General features: G+C 34.5%; 1 protein-coding gene across 8 annotated transcripts in view; it reads right to left on the bottom strand.

Annotated features, from left to right (window-relative positions):
• ULK4 (unc-51 like kinase 4) overlaps window positions 1-20,737 on the bottom strand; it is a 256,096-nt gene that overhangs the window by 118,448 nt on the left and 116,911 nt on the right. For all 8 annotated transcript variants that reach the window (XM_072853762.1, XM_072853760.1, XM_072853764.1 and 5 more), the window contains one exon: window positions 10,094-10,142. In XM_072853762.1, coding sequence (XP_072709863.1) covers window positions 10,094-10,142 — 49 coding nt within the window. The remainder of the gene's footprint in view (window positions 1-10,093; window positions 10,143-20,737) is intronic.

The following is a 20,737-nucleotide window of genomic DNA, read 5'->3' as shown; positions in this document are numbered from 1 at the left end:
GTTCTAGTATCAGCAGTAATCACGGTCACTATTTCTGCAAAGCAGACCTACACACTTCACTACTTGTTTGTGATTTCCTTTTCCCCAGTATGTTATAGCTAGCTTTAAAACCTTATTAAAGTCTTTTAGACTCATGTTGATTATCTGTAAAATTTTCGACTTCTGGGACAGGATAAAAAAAACTAGCAAGAAACACATAAGAATATTGTTTATACATGAGTTTTCTTACGTCCCTTAACACTGAATAGAAAATAATAAAATAGTTATGTAGCATACACACTAAAATATTTGTGTCTAGCAATAGAAAGCAATTCCTTTAAGATGCAAATAGCTGAATTTCCTTCCTATAAGAGAACATAATGCTGTCACAAATGCTGTGGACTCAATTTTTCTCTCAGAAGTGGAGCTTCAGGTGATTTTGTAAATAACTTTATTCCCTCCCCTAACAGGAGCACTGGTTCAAAATAATTTTCCAGATAAGAGTGATAGAAGGATATGCTTTAGTAATATTTTTTCCTTTTTAAAAGTAATTTTATTATGCACAATATCAATTTAGAATATTAAAATGATTTAAAGGATGACTCTGCTTCCCTTCACATATTTTTATTTTTCCACTAGCAATCCTACTGATGATAGATCTACACAGACATACAGTCATAAAATAGGCTACTCACATTTATTTAGAATTTGTACAGTGCTTCTCATAACAAAATCTGAATACCTTCTAAATCCTAATGAATTTATCATCCCTACATTCCTGTGATGTACATTTATAGTTTAGACGTTACCTTACCATAAGAAAAATTCATTAAAGAATTATGCTTGAATAAGGTCCAGCTGGGACCTTAAACAGGCCTAGTTTCAGAATGATGAGCACCAATTTCTGATAGTTTTGTAAGAGTAAATGTGTTCATCGGACACACGAAGGATAGAAGCACACTAAGCACATCTGAAAAAGAAGGCTTATACAATTTGCCCAGGGTCAAGAAGAAATATGGATCATCAGCAGGAACAGGGAAGCAGCACTCTCAGTTCTCTCAGTACTCTGCCAACAAGCCCACTCTTCATCCCACGAATCATGTACTTCAGGTAAATGAGAAAACCTGAAACCCCGTTCTCAAATTCTGTCATTTGTAACAAATACACATTTAACTACTACCATTATGACCTCTCAATATTAGAAAATTGAATTAAAACCAGTCAAAACTATTTGACTCAAGCCACTCTACAAGAGCAGCTGAAAATCAGCTACTAATACCCCTCGGAAAAACACCACAAAACCCCCAACAATAATTTTCACAAGGTTATGGAGGGAAAGTAAATCATTCCAGCTCTGTGTAAAGCTGTTAAGAGGAACTTTTTAGAAATTTTTCAAACTTGTACATGCAAAAGTATTAATTATACAGTAGTTTCTTCATTATCCCAAGCTCATGATATTCATAAAAAGAACACAAAAGAAGTGGCACACTTCACCTCAGAGGTATATGGCACCCCTCCAAATGAGCAGCATGTGCTTGCCACGTGGTCCCCAAGTCCCCAGAATATGTTCCCATCACTTGTGGCACTCCAGTTCCAGTCCTTTCCATAAGATTTCTTCAAACTACATTGGCCTTTTGCAAGTATGGGAGGATATCCATACATTGTGAAGACATCCTGTGCTTTGAACTTGCTAGGGGACCCAAGGCAGGACGGCTCCAGCAGCTAACTGCCCAAGTATTTATTAGGCATCATAGAAGGCTTTGCACTTCCCAAGCCCTCTGTTGCTGTACCCACATTACTAATGTTAGCTAAGCTACTAGCTCAAAGGTAGGTGGAAACATCTTTGTGAATAGCTGCCACACACTGACTGCAGCACAGACAAGCCTTAAGCTTTGTGGTTATAGCAAACATGTTGAAAGTCCAGCATAACTTACAATGATACTGAAAAAGTCATATCTTTCTCCTATTAACGTAGCAAAATGCCTATGCAAAGGAAACTTTTGTTGACCTTTTCACTGGGGGACAAGAGGCTGGAGAGCAGCCTCGCGGAAAGAGATCCGGGGATTTGGGTTGATGGCAAGTTGAATATGAGTCAACAGTGTGTCCTGGCAGCCAAAAGGGCCAACCGTGTCCCGGGGTGCACCAAAAACAGCATAGGTAGCCAGTCGAGGCAGGTGATTGTCCTACTCTACACTGCACTGGTGTGGCCCCACCTTGAGTACTGTGTGCAGTTTTGGGCACCTCAATGTAAGGACATGAAACTATTGGAGTGTGTCCAGAGGAGGGCAACCAAGATGGTGAAAGGTCTCAAGGACAAGACTTAAGAGGAGCAGCTGAGGTCAGTTGGTTTGTTCAGCTTGGAGAAGAGAAGGCTGAGGGGTGACCTCATCGCAGTCTACAACGTCCTCAAGGGGGGCAGCGGAAGGGGAGGTGCTGATCTCCTCTCTCTGGTGACCAGCGATAGGACACAGGAAATGGAATGAAGCTGCATCAGGGGAAGTTGAGATTGGACATTATGAAAAGGTTCTTCACTAAGAGGGTGGTTGGTCACTGGAACAGGCTCCCCAGGGAAGTGGTCACGGCACCAAGCCTGTCAAAGTTCAAGGAGCATCTGGATGACACTCTTAGTCATCTGGTTTAGTTTTAGGTAGTCCTGCAAGGAGCAGGGAGGGGAACTCGACGATCATTATGGGTCCCTTTCAACTTGAGATATTCATGATTCTGATTGCTTTATCCATATGGAAAACCACTGCATATCATCTAACAATATCTGGGGAAACAAATCACATACCATGGATTCTCATTATTAACCACAATCAGAAATGGCTTTTATACCATGCATTTTGGCTTCTAATAGTTTTGTTGTCATCAGTTAAGAAGACGATAGTTACACATCAATAAAACAAAACTGTTGAGAGTTCACTCTGTGTACAGAGTTAATATTTGCAGAGAACTACTGACCATAACAGATTAACAACCTGATTCAACACTAATCAAACATTTACAGATGTATAGATATATAAACACTTCCCCAGAAACTCCTGACTGAAAGATTACTCACAAAAAAATAAAATCTATTTCTGAAAATCTTTTAGTAAGATTCTTCTTCCTGCTAAAAAATTCTCAAGACAGTTACACTTACATATGTTTATTTCCAAGAGTACACATTCTGATATGCAAGCTTATCCCTTCTAAGTATACACTGTTTTCAAGTCAGCAATTTAAAAGACATAAGTAGTCTCAGGCATCTCATCCTTAAACTAAAGTGTTTAAGCAAGTTAACAGAGTAATGAAAAAAACAACATTTCTACCAGAGGAGCCATATTTTATTCCTTGAAAACTGGAAATTAACATACTGTACCCTACTGCTTTTTATAATATATTCTTCAGTCTTTAGAAACACTCCTATTCATTTGATTTAGCATTAAAAAGAGAATAAATATAATACCTTCCTAAATGTTGATAAAATACTTCAACACATTGGTAAGAAATTTGTCAGTTTGGAAAAGATTTAGACCATACTCATTGCTAAAGCGTTCTTCTACTCACAGTAATTTTTACATTTGCATTACATTTGTCTTCTTTAAACTGTATCTCATAATTTTTTATCATTCGAAACATATAAATTCTAAGATAGTCTAACACTTTTTCACTAGTTTCTCCTTAATCCATCTTTGGATATTAAATCTCTTTCAAAACAAGCAATTATTTTGTTTTATAAACCACTCATTAAAATAGGATTTTGGCATTTTCACTTTCAGAAATCTGCATAGATTACATTCTTAATCTGTCACAGCAGTTTTACATATACTGCCACAGCATACAATTTGACTATTAAATCTAGTAGATTTTAGGAAATATGCATATTTCACAAACAGAAAAAAAATAGAGATATTAATTATGGATAAATTTAAGGTTCCTAACTATAACTAATGCCCATCCTGTAGAAGTCACACACACACAAAAAAAAAAAAAAATCATCACTCTGAGAATCTAATTTCAGATACCTTATAAATGCAGATTTTCCCTAAAAGCAGTAATGAGCAGATGAAATACACGAAAACGAGTCATTGCATTTAACTTTTTTATAACAGCATTGAATACACAGCCAGGAACAGGAATACCACACACAAAGCTATTAAAATAAATACTATTTCCTGTTCTTTAAAACATATGTTGCTTAACCATTCCCAGATATCTTTGTGTTGATTTTTTTTTTTTTAATAGAGGGCTGAGGCTAAATTAAGGATTGAGTATGCCAGCAGACTGGAGTGAAATGTTGATAGCTATCAGTTACTACCAGTATCAATCTTCTCATGCAAGCACAGAGCTTAAAGAGGGACTTTAGCTCAAAGCTCATTTACAGCACAGAGGACCAACTGCCTGTTCGCACCAAGTGCTACAGCTTATATAATTTGCCATATTCACTATCCTAATTTTCTCCAGCAGATGAGTTTGGCAGCATAAATTTGTACTCTCTACAGAATATAAGAACAAGAGTCTCCTACTCTTCTGTTTCAAGTATCCATCCTGAATGTTCTACAAGTACTTGCAAGAGTTAGAAATATGCTCCCCATTCTTCTAGACAACCAACAAAGTGTGCACCACGCTGGACTAAAAGGCGCTTAGTTTAGCAGACAAAAGTAAACTAATGCTTCAACTGTTGCAATAACCTGTGATACATGTTCCTCTATACCCATCATCCATGTGGCTGCTAAACAGAAAAACACCTTCTTCCCTCGAATGATATTTGACTGCAGTCCCCAGTAGAAAACAGAAACCAAGTAAAACAGGAATGATGAAGCTCCTGCTTTTCCTCTCCAGTGTTTTTTCCTTTTTAAATAGTATTTTCACAGGAAAGGCTTGTCAGAAAACAAGTATTATTTTTAAATGGTTCTAAGTGGGTGGCTTCGTTGCTTTAACTGGATCACAATGAGTGGAATCTCTGACCATAACCATTTCCTGTAGTTTGATTTTTTTTCTTCCAATTGAAATTCAAAATGAAATATAAAATCCAACCACTGATTCCACTTGGCTGCTACACGTCTTCTTTCTCACAACTTTTTTTTTTTAATTGAAGGGCTTCAGTTAAAATTACTTTTAATTTTTTAAAAAATCAAAGCCATCTAGTTATACATGGCTATGTATCCCTTATTTAGACAAAATTTCTGCAAAATTATTAGCTTTCTTGAAAAGAAGGTGTTACCCAAATAAAACTGGAGTGGCTTGTTTCTTCTTTTAAAGTATGAACGCATTTAACTAATTTTGATGTAACTGTTACAATTCTTCTTATAATCATGCCTAGCTCACACTCTCTTCCTTAGTGCTCAATGCAATAATGAACTTGATTTTCAACTGCAATTACAACAAAGTGAGCAAAGCACAGCTTCCAAGAGGATCAGTGTCTGCCAGCATGACAATGATTTTGAAGCATTTTTTGAGCAATCAAGCACCGGTTTACTGCAGTCAATCAAAAACATGAACAGTATACAAGCTCATTTAGTTTAAGATGTCCAATTATGTAATTAAACTTTTTAACATGGACTCATATAGCAGTCCAAAAATACATAGGGACAGTACAAAACCTCAAACCTAGACACAACTAGGAAAAATATACAAATATATATGAATATGACTACAAAAAGAAACATATTTTGTGTTTTCATAGTAACAGCTTTCCACTGTATTTAAAGGAAAATAAATTAAAATTTGTAATTTTAAAATTAATTTTAATTATTTCAAAAAATGTGAATAAAAGATATGGACTTGCTTGTGTTAAGGATAGATCAACAGTATAAATAAAATAATGATTATATTTTTACCTTTAAATTAGATTGTACAGTTTAGACACTAAGACACTATCTACCATTGGTTGATGGTATTTAATAATAAGATATCATTTATAAATACAATAACTTTCAACCTTACTATAAAGTCATTTTTATGAAAAGGGTATGCTTTTAAATCCATGTTGCCATTTTTCATGTGATCACTGACCATTAAAATACAGAATGTTGCAAAAAACATTTGACAGCAAAAACTGAAGTCTGTAAGATGCTAGCGTGATTAAAAGTTACTCTAGAGATTTTAATAGGATAAGCACACAATTGACTACTGAGCTTTAAAAAGAGGATAGCACTGAGCTCCTAATCATAAGCATCATTAGCTTTAGTTTTAAAATTTATCAGCAGAAAAATAGAATTTCACCAACTACACAGAATTTCTTTTCTATGCAATAGCTTAGATTCAGACAACCCTAAAGGAAGGCCAGGTAACATTTATGATGTGTGGAGGGTCCCTGTCCTGCCCCCTCTAAAACATAACGTAGCACAGAAAGTAACATATATACCAACTTCATTGCTAGCTACTCAGCAAAAACTTGGCAGCAATCTAAAATACAAATAGCCATAATTTATAAATATGGGAGTAAAACACTTCCAACTCCTCTATTAACCTCACTCCAGCATTATAACATAATACTCAAAAAGAATATTTTGTATCTAATATACTGATATTTCAGATAGATCACAGGTTTGACATAGTAAAATATATTAGAAACAGAATACTAAGGATGTAGCAGAAAAAGGCAGCAAGAAAGTAAAACATGAAACATATCCCACAGTAACTTTTCCTGCTACAATCCCTTCTACTTCATCAACAGCAGCATTTCATATTTATACCTTACATAAACCCACCTTTTGGCATAATTTACATCACCATGGAATTTGGCTCATTATTTTTAATCTTGTTACCAAGAGGAGTTTGCACCTTTTAAATTTTGCACATTATGATGCCAGCTTTCATCCTGTTTTCCAATCACTTACTGTCCTGAGTATACTCATGTATTGTCAACACGTTTCCCTTTTTCCACAGATACACATCACTACATCTTCACTGATCTCATTAGACACTATAGCAAGACAAATGCCTATTCATATTGCAGACATACCTTCATATTGCTTTGTAGAAGTACTCATAATCTATGTAACCACTAGCACTAGAATCTGGCATCAGGGTACTGATGAAATTAATTTGCATTCAGGTGTAACATGAAATTCCCCTCTTAAGTTTTGCAGCGAAGAACTGTATCCAGGTCTTTTACATATTCACAAAGTACACTATTAATTTGCATTTCCTAAATGTAACTAAGTGTTGAGTGATAAACGAGTGTTGAGGGTTTCCAGGGGAACGGCAACTGTATTTAAAACCTCTTACTAATAGATCAGTAACTAAAACCTAGCTCGGGTAAATAAAAATAATAGCTATTCCCTTAGAACAACTTTTTAGGTAGACAGTAACAGCCTTTTTCACTGATCCAGTTCCTTTTGTTTGGCAACTATAACATTTACAGAATCACAGTCATAAATTACATGAAAGGATACATTTGGTATGATTCAGCTGAGTTCAGAGATCTAACTGGTCCACATACACGATAGAGGGTAAGAAATTGCCAAATCTCAGTGTTATTGCTTAGACCACAACACAGGGGAGTGCAGTGTATGAGGTAGTGCAACTCTACATCAGTGAACAGTGACAAACAGTCACATTAAAACCTATATCTTGTGAATTGCCCAGTATCTGGGCATCAAGCCATCGTGTCCTCACTGCTGTGATAGGTAGAATAAAGCTAGTACATTCAATCCCACTTTGATTGTAGCACAGTCTAGAAATGAAGACTCCTGCTGGAGATACTTTCCAATTCTGAGCCTACGTTATTTCCTTTCAGAGCCTAAAGGAGTCAATGTCCTGTCAGTGGCATCGCCGGAAATAACATGAGCTACATTTAGTGATACATAGAAAATACATTGGACATTTGGTCTCGGCATAGGAAATTATGAAGTACTAATGATATTTCTTTAACTTGATAGTAATAGTTCTACATTAACTTACCAACAGTACGAAATAGTGTATTGACTGAAACGTAATTCAAATTCAATAGTTTAGGGTCTGGTAAAATTCTAGGTACAACAACACAGGGCTCGATGTTACTGATCTGTGCTGTTTCTTGAAACCAATAGAAGTATAAACCTAGCTAAAGACTAGTTTATGGACAGTAATGGGAAGTAAATGATATGCAGCTCCCTTCATTCATATGACCATGAAAATTATTTCAGAAACTTATAATGAAGGAGTTTGCTAATTTGTTCTGTTCATGAGGAAAAACAACCTAACAATTAATTCTTCCAGTCTGATTAGTCCTGGCTCCTGAGCCTTCCCAATTGCCTAACATTCCTTTGCTGAATTCACTCTTCTGTAGGGAAAACAGGGGAACAGTAAGGAGGCAACCTATTTAGGGCCTCACATCCCTTGAAGCCAACCAAGACCACAGCTGACAGCCAGTGCACTGTTAAAGCTTGACTGCTATATATGGCAACTGAAGCCACTACAGGTGTCCTTCCTGAACAAAGCATATTCAAAGGGGATTTCTTTTTTTTTTTCCTCCCTAAAAGCTATAAGCTTTTTCCTCACAACTCTAACCATAAGCTCCAAGATAGCTATAGAGGTTTAAGAGAGCTATGAAACCTTCACAGACCACTAGTCATGAAGACTATCTTGAGCTTAGCTGCTTTTTACTCACCAAAAAACTATTTCTAGAACTCATGAGGTCAAACTGTGCGCAGGGATGCCAAGAGGGAGTATTTATGACTGACTCCACCTTACCCTACTTACATGGCGTGACATACAAACATTTTAAATACCATGACTATAGATATGTTATAAAAAGCTTTTCAAGATCTCAGAGTATTTCTTGAGATCATAACCATGCTCAAATACTCATAGCTATACACTAACACACGCATATATGTGTGTATATATATGTGTGTGTGTGCGTATGTGTGTGTGCATATACAGGCAGTTAAACTTCAAGATTCCAAGACCTGGAGATGTTTCAAACATTAATTCCATATTTGCCGATATTAACATGAAACATTTGAGTTTCATATTTTACTGTGTTCCTCTTTTGTTACTACCTAAAAGCAGTATTTATACTAGGTCAAAACTATTTATGAAACACTGTAAAAAGTTGGTTTTATTGTTAATACTTATTACAAGAAGAGATTTGTACATATACGTACACAAAATAGCATAAACCCTGTGTTCTGTATGCTATGGAAAAATCTATCATCACTAAAGAGGTTCTTTAATAAAAAAGGGCTTATCTGGGCGTGCGGTATTAAAGAGATTTAAAATGATAGGCAGTGAAATAAATCACTGCAAAGGAAGAGACATTAAAATACTTAAATCTAAGAAAGGAAAAATCAAAGTTGATTCAGAATCACATTTATTAACATCTACCCTGAGTAACATTGAATTTCAAGAATGATACAAAACCAAGTATGCAATCTGCCAGCACTGCATAAATTATGCATATTTATTTATAATGTGTATTTAGTATTCATCAGGAGCATGCTTACATGACAGGACACTTACCTGATACAACATGAACAAAAAGATTGAAAAAAAATAAACACGAGATTGTGGAATTTAGCCATGAGAAGGCTAGTGGATAGCACAGTACCCAGCTTCCAAACTAGCCTACATATTTTTCTTCTCCATTAACATACTTGTTTTGCAACACTCCAGAGACACAAGACCATCACCATTTTTTCATGGTCTTCGTAAGTGGCAGATCCTACTTAGGGATGGAAATTTAGCATGTGACTATCCAAAAATCATATCCTTGATACTTTATATTGAAAGAAATTCTAAAAGCAAATAGTGGGAATTGGCATTATCATAGTCAAACTCGGGTTTGATGCAAATTTGGGTTAAAATGCAAGTTCCTCAGCATTTGTTGCTCGGGTTGGGCAAATATATAGTTCTAATTAAGGATCAAGCTCATTAATTCTATTTTTCAGATTTTTATTTTGTTCAAAAAAGAAAAAAGTATTTATCTTAAAGAAATTTTTTATACAGTAGATAGTTGGTGAGAACCACAGACACGTCTGCTTACACTAGATTCTTTTGTATTGATAAACTGTCCAATTTCATTTTATCAACATCTTATTATTTTATCAACATGCCTTATTAAACTTACATACTAGTTTGACATGATTTGGGAGATATGATACCTATCTATTAGTGTCTATATAAATAAAAAAAAATTTCTTACCAAGATGACTTGTAAAAGAACTGGAAAAAGATGGATTTCTTCCACAAGGCTGTAAAAACATATTTTAAGATTTATTTTAAAAGAGAGGAAGTGAATTCTTATTTAACACACTAAACTCACAAAAGAAGCAGAGTAGTAGAATAGTTGTTGCCAAAATCCATGACCCAGAACCTCAGCCTTTGACTAGCTCTCAGAGATGAGCTCCACTTCAGCTATTAAATAGAAACACCAATGTTATACTGCTTTGGAAATTACTTCTAGGTCTGCTTCACTGATGCAATTCAGGTGAGTGGAACAGTAATTAAATTAATATTTTTAAATGGCAGAAATTAATCAAAATTCAGAAATATAATACTATACATACTATGAAACAGTCAGTGTGCACCATTAAATAATTTGAATTAATAGACTCAATGCACATAGTGAAATTATAAATATGCTGTGTTTTTTAAAGCATGCTACATTAACTAACTTCTTGGGTTTAACATATTCATATGATACATCTGTCAGTCACTTCTCTTGACAATACTGAGGAGTGGTTACCCAAAATAATTTAGCTATATTCTCCTGAATTTCAAAATCAGATACAAACCAGCATATATATATATATACACATATTTATAAGAATATTCTCAAAAAACAGTAATACCTTACCTTAATGCAGCCTTTTCTATTCTTAGAACCCAAAACACTTTTATTAGTAAAGCATGTGTTTCTCTCACAAACACTACAATGACATACGAATTATATGATTACATACTCTTCCTGTATTATACTGTCTAATTTGAAGAATGATTCTCCCTTTTCCTTACACACTGTACTAGATGCCTATTCACCAAACACCACCTAGAACACCAAATTGTGTGTTTCAAAGATTTTCTCTTGTGTCTTTATAACATTACTGAAGTGCTTCATAAACATTAGGTAGGTTTTAGCCTTGTGATACAGCTATAAGACTATATTATGAAGTCCACGTAATAAATGCAGAACCCAAGCACAGAGAGCATGTCTGAAAGTGTTGAGGATGTTCACTATGACTGTACGCTCAACATAAGGCAGATGCTTTTGCACACTTATTCAGGGAACTCAGCATGGAACATACTACAAAATTGTCTTGCAAGTAGTATATCAGTTAAAAATACAAATTATATCATATAGTTCTCTATGAATAAACAGGAGTTGTATTTGACTAAAGCATTCAGCTTCACGTTTGAAGCTTTACTGTGTAGTACCCTATACTGGCTTCTGGTACAACAATAATCAGATTAATTCTGTTTGGTAAACTATATGTTAAAAAGAACGCATATGTTCCTAAAATAACATGTTTCCATTTGAGAGTTTTTATTCATGTCCAGCAAGAAAGAGGAGAAGGTATTATTTTTATGGATAGTGTAAGCTAAAGCACTAGACTGTGAACTGAAGCAACTAAAAGGAATTGCACATTCTCTTCAATTAACTTAATGAGAAAATTGAAAGGGGGCTAGAACAAACATCCAAGGGTCATAAAATCATAAAATGCTTCATTTAGATTAATGTCACCTATCAGAGCCCTGGTTGTTCATATTTGCTGAAATCACGTTATGTAAAGGAAATACAATGAAGTAATAAGGAATGAAAGCCATGCTAAGAGAACAACCATATTTATGAAGAACTGAGAATTACTTAGAAGTCATATATGCGCATTAAGTATAAATAATGGTTTCCTATTTTGTATTGTTTTCCTATTTCTCTGATCTTTGCATTCACCTAATTGTAATAAAGATGATTATATAGAATCTATATGAAGTCAGAATGGGAGCGGGGGCTGAGCATAAGAAGATTTATTACATTGTACAGGACTAGCATGCAGACCTAGAGACAAGTAAAATACAACCACTAAATTGGTCAAAGCCTAACAAAACAATATAATTGTATGCACCTATATGAACATTTTAACGTAGCTAAGTAACAGCCTCGTTCAACCAAATTTGTTCCATTTTTCTTGCATACAGAAATGTGTAAAAGCACAAGTTACACCAACAGAAAACGCCATACATTCTGAGAGAGAAAGAAGAGTTTATATAAGGAAAGAAACTCATTATTTCTAAGTTCAGAAGCCTGAACTTAAGGACAATTTCTCTTCTTATTAAGTTGATAGAAAAAATATCCACATGCAAGGGAAATCCCAACAAGTTCCCTACAGAGGTCAGGAGAACCTGAACACTATTCTCTCCTGTGCCATCTAACAACCCTTAAACGGACAGTTATGGCGCCTTGGACACAGGCGGGTCATAAGAAAGTCCCAGGATTACAGATAGGAAGAGTTACTATATTTGAGGTTCATTTTCCAGGGCTAAATGTACCAGTTAAATTAAAAGCTTACATCATGCCTGTAAAACAGAATTTTGCTGATGTGGGTATAACAATCCTGGATGTAAACAAGGTCATTTAAACACCACAGACTCCCAGAAAGAGCAACTAATGTAACAGCAATCACGTGGACAAAACGAAGTTTTGCCAGCACAAACCTTCTTATGCTTATGGCATATTGGAATTACTTACCCCAGCAAAAGCTGCTTACTTTGCTATGTCAGCAGCATTTAAACTGAGAACACATTGGCAGTAAAATACAATAGAATACCAAGAATAGCTAAGCAATCCTAGTTTAGGCAAAACCTAGAAAAACTCTTTTGTGGTAAAGAGTAAATTATGAAACAATTGGTTTCAGAAACTGTAAGCAGTCCCAATTGTTACAGCATTACAAAGTCAGCAATACTTTCTGCTGAAATAAGCTAAGATGAAACTATAGCCAATATGGCTATTCTTAAAGGTCACCTGCAAACCTTTATAATTCAAACAAGAATTAGCTGCAGCCTTTAAAGAAAATTATACACATAACTTAGCTACAGCATAAAGCCACATCAAGCAATGTATTAAGACAAAGCTTAAATCTGATTTATCCCAACTTTGTGTATATGTGTGCAAGAGAGTGTGACATTATCACATTCTTTGTTGCTATCTTATAAAGTTTTACAAAGGAAAAGTCTTAAAGCAGGTGAAAGAGGAGTTTAGCTATGGAATTTATTTCATAGAATGGCTATATTCTAAATCAAAAGTAGTTTGGTTCTTTCTAGACTTTTTCAAAATTTATATCAAATCAGGTCCTATCCTGTTTGGAAAACATACAGAATCATAATCGTATATATAAGCAAATTATAATTCTACATATCAAGTACTTGCATTTTCTTCTCATTTAAATCTACACCCAAATAAACAACACTGGCTCAAAGTAACTGGTCATCTGATTTTATAAGACTTGCCATCAGCATAGTCCGAATTTTTAACTCTCTAATAATTTACAGAATGAGATTACACCTCCTATTTTGCTTTCAAAAAATATGCAAGATCTGTTTTTCTAAGACATCTTAAATTGCCTTCTTACAAAATACAAACCTACTGGAAGACACTGAACACAGAACAAAGGCTTTTTGTCACAGGTGTGATACCTTACCAATCCCAGTCACCTACTCTGAAGTAAGAGCCTTACAACAAGACTTCTGGTTTACTTTAAGCTTTGTGTCCCACCACTTGCACGCAAAAGGAAGTACCGTACACCAGGATATGAATTTACACTGCCTTGCCTTCACTTCTCATAGGAATAATTCTGGTACTCACTAATGAAAGCAATCTTGAGCAGAGAGCATAAGACTAACTCCTTTCTTATTGGGCATTAAGAATATCTGTACTGGTTCCCTATACAGAATTCTTTGTCTGATGAAAATGCGATGGGATGTTTCAGTTGTATGTGTTCAAGCTGGGTATTATACCAAGTTAGAAAAAAAAAAAATTAGAGTGAAATCAATAAAACTTCTGATCTTGTGTCACTTGCAAAGCAATTTAATAATGTCACCATTTTATTCCTCTAATTAAAATAGTCTAACAATTAAATATTCTTACTTAACTAGCTACTTAGCTTTTTTAACTAAGCTTTTTTAGTAAATTCTCTGCTCAAATACAAACCCATCAATTCTACATGTCTAGATTGCTGTTTTCCTCCTTTATAGGTAGGATTTGCCTGTAGGTAGACTATACGTACAGTGGCACCTGGTCCCTAAATAAAGGAAACAGGGCAAAATTCTTCTGTAAAAATACAGAGCAGTGAATTTTCCAAAACACTGAGATTTGTGCTCTCAAGTCACTTCATTTTCAAAAATCAGTATATTATAGTATTGTCATAAGTTTTTATAAAAAAACTCACAGATTGCTACACTTGGAGTAAACACTACTAGTTAGTCTTTCATTTCTCATTATACAGAATAAACACCTTTTCTAGAAGGCCAGCAATGCAACAAATAAGACATACCTCACAATAAAAACCAGGAGTTAATATACAAACAGAATTTTATTTTGACCCCTGACATATGACTTCGGAATTCATGCTCTTTACACCATGATGCACTGCCGTCTGCTGCCGTTCATGTCTGTATTTTTGGTCTGGATAATTCACAAAAAAAATCAAAGCCACAAGTGTGCAAATGTTTGTATTATCAAACTGAAAAACTGCAATAAAGGCTAGAGAATAAACACAAAATGGCCAATGCCATTTACAATAAACACACCCATGACCTCATGCCACTTTAGCAGCATAGAAAGAGAAAGTTGGTGGAGATGGTCAACTGGAAACTGCTCGATCTCACTCACTCTCAAACAGCTAGTAAACTCAGGAATATGAGTTTCTAAGTTGGAATAGCCTCTCAAGGCCATTGGTACCTTGAATAAATTAGAGAAGAGTTCACATAAATTTACTCTTTTTGGGTGAATCCCAAATAATAAAGACCCACCACTGAACTGGAAAGTTTCAAAGTCATCTTACTGCCACACCTTCATACCATGCCCTTCAGTAGCTGTTCAAAGGTAAACACAATGATCTTACCATTGATTTTAAGAAATATTATAGCAAGGCACAATTTACAATGGTATCTACCATAAAATACATTAGTGAGAAGATCTATCAACCTTATCTTTAGGGGTCCAATTATTTTAAAGTCAATTTTCTTGAAAAGAGTTATTCTTCAATTCCAGCTCCTAAGCCTTCTCAGCTACTGTAGTTTACATTTCAAATGACCCAGGGGGCAAGAAGGAAGAGAGGACTTTTGGACTTTCTGCAGGCAGAAAATTACATTGAATACAGAATAATTAGATTTTTATTTAATGCTTTACTTTTTGTAGCAGACAGAAAGGAAGATAAACACAACAATGAAGAACTGTATGTAAGAGAGATATGCATCACCATTATTTGATGATTATATTTTAAAGATCTTTCACAAGTGTATAATTAATATTGAACATGGGAAACATAACAAGGAAAGGCTGACTGCTATTCATAAACACAAAGAAACAAGATTTCAGCATTAAAATAAACGTACAACTCCACTGTAAGAAAAATACCTGAAGTAGGATTATTTCTTCTTTCAAATATCTTGAGTATTTGCTACAACTGTCAAAGTATGTGAAATTCAAGGAAAATATTTTTCAATAAGTATAATATGAAGATTTGTATTAAATGTACTGATCCATAGCAGTTTTGTTTTTATCATGTATCAGCAGATGAATTGTTAATAACTTCCAGTAATTATGCAGTGAAATAAAAGGGGCTTACTTTCAGTCCCAGCATAAGCTCAAAAACTGTCTGTTGCACACATTTATTGGAAGGGTGTCAATGCAATCCCAGTCATTTTGCCAACAGTCTCAGCAAGCTTACTGAAGGAGAAGAGTTTGTATTTTCAATTCCTGTTCAGTTTCCAGCTTCAAAATTCATATTTTTATAGGAATATTTGTCTTTTGATATGTCTAACCACAACATTGTCTTTCACCAATTTCCCATTATTTCCTACAATTTTACCCTTGCCTATTCACAAGTAGTATAGAATACCTAACCAACAATGCTAAGACAGAATGTCCCCCTTTTTTTATATAAAATCATAATACAAAATGATTCCCAGTCAGTGAAGCAGGAATTGCAAGAGGGCATGAAAATTATATTAAATTTAAAAAAAAAAATTAGAAATGAAGCGTATGTGTTATCAGCCCCAAATATTACAGACCTACAACCTGGTATAAAACAAGAAAACACTATGACCAAAAGCTTGCAGGGCACTAAGGGTTATAGTCATAAATAAAAATGTTTGAAGCTCTCTGACAAAGCTGCAGCCTCCGCAACCGTGCTCTGCACATTCAGTGGCAAGATAAAACTTCTGCCTTACTGGAAGTATATCAATTTCCTGCTTTTTGGGGTAGATAATCTTTGTTTCACTTTTAAAAAGAAATTATATGATGTTTGGCTCCTTAAAAACATCTGATTTAAAAAACTGTATTTCTTTCCCATGAGTACTAAGTCCTGAGGGATATTTTGCTTGAAAAGTTTATATTAATATTTCCATTATGTGTTATCTTCATGGTCTCTTCACACCTATGAGGCGATGCTTCCTCCTAGCTTTGAAAAATAATTGATTTCATCTAAAACATTAAAAATACATATTCAAGCCCTTTTCAATAGTCTCCTATTTTCTTCCTTGCTGAGATTATAACATATCTTCATTTACCCTGATATCAACGATTTGAGATTTAAGCCCATAGTGTTCCAATTCACATTGCTGTTGACACTCTAGAAAGGACAGATTACTTCTCTGAATGGACTATCTGCAAAGTGCTAGGATCTATAATGTAAAGTAATATGCCAGGCTATTCCTAGTTGACCAGTACCATCAGAATAAAAAAAAAAAAAGCAACGTTCCTCCTGAGATTAGATTTTTGGTTTTTTTTTTTCTTTTCTTTTCTTTTTTAAATATAGAGCCTAGCTTTCTGTATATAATAACTTTAGGTGGTTCCATTCTGGGACATAAAAACAGTCCAGTATTGCCAGTGATAATACCTACACAGCACAGTTTATTTCAGTTTGTTCAGTGACATGTTTCAATATGGATATGTGGTTGATAATTTTTCTATTCCACTTATCTCTAAGAAACCAAAACAGGAAAACTATGCATTGATTTACATATTATACAAACTTGCAGAAAATGACAGAAACTGATCTACAAAGCCATAAACTGACACTAACTGTAGTTTTGATTAATTCAGCTTTCCATTATCATTTTACAGATTTTATTTTTCCTCTCATTGTGCATAACAATCAAAACTGTATTCTGAGCTCTACATGACAGTTACTAGAAATTAGAATTTACTAGAGAACAAAAGCTCCATTTAGGGACAATTTTCAAAATTTGAGGTTAATCTATACCACAATTTGCAAACACACTCAAAATTATTCTATTCAAACTGTCTTAACACATTTTAACATTGGTTTTATTTCACTTTGAAAGAAAACATTTTCAGGAAAACTGGACTGTACTAATGTGTCCAGTCTTAGATGAAATAACTGGATGATTGTCCTTTCTGCTAAAGACTGACTTAGGAGACTCATTTCCAAATCCCTGATCAATTTGATTCAAAGTGATCTAGTAAGTACTCCAGTTCCAGGCTCAACTGAACCAAAGCATGTCAATCATCCATGCCAAATTTTGGTATTTCAGTGAAGTATATCTATGTTTTAGTTTAGACAAAATAACATATCTCAATGAAATTTTGTTAAGAGTTTGTATTACCAGAATGGAGAGCAATGAGGACTTAACAGTGATATAGCAATCATTAAGAGTGCTGTGGAAAAGAAATGCAAACCTTACTTTAAAAATACACATCTCACAATCAGGCTCTTGGGGATGTCTATAAAAATAACCATATTTCTTCATAAACTTTCAATATCAGATTAATTAAAACACGAAGAATTTCAAGTATGGTCAAGTGATCATGATAATTTCTGATAAACCTACTCATCTCCTGAAGTATCAGAAATGATACAATTGAAACCCTTTTAATTACAATCATGGTATCTTACTCTGAAAATTGATTTTAAGAAGTACTATGCCTCAAGAAATTTTTCAGCTTAAGGATGAAGTTCACTAATCATCACAAATGGAACTGATGAAAGTCTAGTAAATCTTACTTCCGTTAAGGATCCTAAACCATTTTTTTTTTAGCAGAGCTTTTTTGATGTTGTTGCTGTTAAAGCTTGAAGATTAATATTTTCTGAAGCTTTTGCCAGGTTGTGATTGCATATTTTAGACTGGTTTTGTATCCAACATGAAAATAAGGAAAACAATTCCATTCTTCCTCGAGTTTTAAAGAATTGTTTGAAGACAAGGAAGCACAACAATGTCAGTCCTTTCTCTACGTCTTCTACTTTTTAACTTTATATTAAATAAAAATTGCATTAAAGTTTTTATAAGTTAATTTTCAGATTTTTATTTAACATAAAATACATCTTGATGTTTCACAGAATTATAATACTGTCTAGAACAAATCAATAGGTGGTTAGACAAGTTATTTCAACCATACCTCAGATACTTTTCCAAAGCCGCTTTTTTTTTTTGAGCATTTGTGTATTTATAACTTTAAAGTCAAGCCTGACTGAGATTTCAGCCCTAAGTAGATACAATTCCTTAAATGCAAAATCATTGTTTGCTAAATAATTTTAACTGATTTGATATATGAAAAAGCTATAGACAGTTCCGAAAAAACTTTTAGTCATACAATTTAGTCTTAGGTAGTCCTGAGAGGAGCAGGGAGTTGGACTTGATGATCCTTATGGGTCCGTTCCAACTTGAGATAGTCTATGATTCTGTGATATGAAAAACACAATAGTATGTCAAGCAACTTTTTCTTGCTTCTGGCCTTCTACAGCTAAGCACTCTCATGCCTGAGAGTGTTCATGCAGAACTATTTGCACAAATAAGGATTGCAATTAGCCTTTTACATCCACCAAGATCTTAGTTATTATTCTTATCCCTAAGAAATCCCTAAGAAACACGATCTGTTAAAGGAAAGAATGAGGGTGAGAAAGTACTTCATTCACCAACAAAATCAACACTCTACTAGTAACCTTGGAACATTTCCAAGACGGCAAAGCATTCACTTTACACCTCAGACTTCCAACACTTTGTTAGCCAGGTAATGTTAATGAAAGCTTCTGAACCCATATGGTTTTTTGAAAGGTGATCTGTAAGGTGTAAACATAAACACACCCATCTGCTAAATTACCGACCTATGTTTTCAATGCACTAAATAAGGAAGGTAAAGTAGGCCTTACACCTTCAACCTAACTCATTTGAGACTCTTCTCTTTTTACATTTCCTGCAGACCATGACAGAGCAAGAAGCAAGGAAGCAGCATGAAGAACATTACGTGGGTTTGGGGCTGTTCTGAAATACAGTCTGCAGTATTGTAAATCCTTCTACATATTTCCCCCCTCCAAAAAAAAAATTATTACTGAATTTAAAATAAAATAAAATAAAATAAAACCAAAACTAAAAAACCTTTGGACTGATAGAGCAATGGCTGACCAGGGACAAATGGAAGGAAGTGGGTGAAATAAAAGCAAAGGTCCGAGTTCACACACCAGAGATCGCTTCCTCAGGCAGTCAACTAACATTGATTTCAAGTGTCTTAATTCCTACGAAATTTCATTCTACTACATGACAAAGGGGCTGTCACAATCTCTGAAGAATGGCAGAAATTTGAAAGAGTGATACAACAGAAGGCTGGCAAACTTTCCACAAAGCAAGACCTTTTCTTCACAGAAGCACTTGTAATCAAGCATGTCTTAGATATTCTAAAAATAATTAAGGAATATCTAAAGGAGAGAAGAGCCATTAAAGTGAACTTAAGCCATCCATTCAACAATGGGATTAAAATCTGAATTGAAAATGAAGATCAACGTTTCAGTTGTGTAGAAACTTCAGTTCTTGCATGTGTGATTACCTCTAACTGTTCTTTCCATGCAGTCTCTAGGGAAGAAACTGGTAAATATTTTGGAACTTGCTAAAAATCCAAGCCCATTTTCTGTTACTGAAAGAAAGAGGACACAAGGGCAAATCCATCCTGAGCTGAAAAAATCTAGGTAAAAATGAAGTTTTAAAAAAATTATTTTTAATAAATATTAACTACATAACTACAAAACAACCTTATCTATATTCACTTAATAAGACTGTAAGCAGGTAGAACACCACTACTCAGTGTTACAATAACAAGGTTATCTTTCAGTCCTCTGAATATTTCCTCCATTAAAACAACAAACAAACAAAAAACCCACAAAACCCACAAAAAAAACCTATCTAAAATACGTGATTTATCTATTTAAAAAAAGCATGAGCAAGAAAATGTTGAGAAAACATTTGGGAATAGTAGCATTTCTGACTTGGATCTGCATGAGGATTTAGGTGTCCTCATGGTCCTAGAATTTCTAGTCATAAAAAGTATGCATAAAAAGAACATCTATCTTTATATATGTGGAGAATATGGGCCTAAAATTGGATTTGCAATATTCAGAACATTGATCAGGGATCTGGCTGATCTAGCCAATATGAAGGTTTAAAATGCTCCTATCTTCCAGGTTCAGTAATCAATACCCATTTAGGATTCACAGCCTCATGCATTACTTGCTTCTCTTCTTTTCTTTTTAAAAAAGGTAGTTTGGGGATTTTGTTGTGTTTTGTTTTAATGGTTACCAAATGTCTTCCTTAGAAGTGTAAGGGAGACCCAGGTTCCAAACCT

This window comes from Ciconia boyciana, chromosome 2 (genome assembly GCF_034638445.1).
Source record: "Ciconia boyciana chromosome 2, ASM3463844v1, whole genome shotgun sequence".
Taxonomy (NCBI): domain Eukaryota; kingdom Metazoa; phylum Chordata; class Aves; order Ciconiiformes; family Ciconiidae; genus Ciconia; species Ciconia boyciana.
The sequence above is the reverse complement of the archived record's forward strand: the minus strand, read 5'-3'. Positions and strand labels throughout refer to the sequence as shown.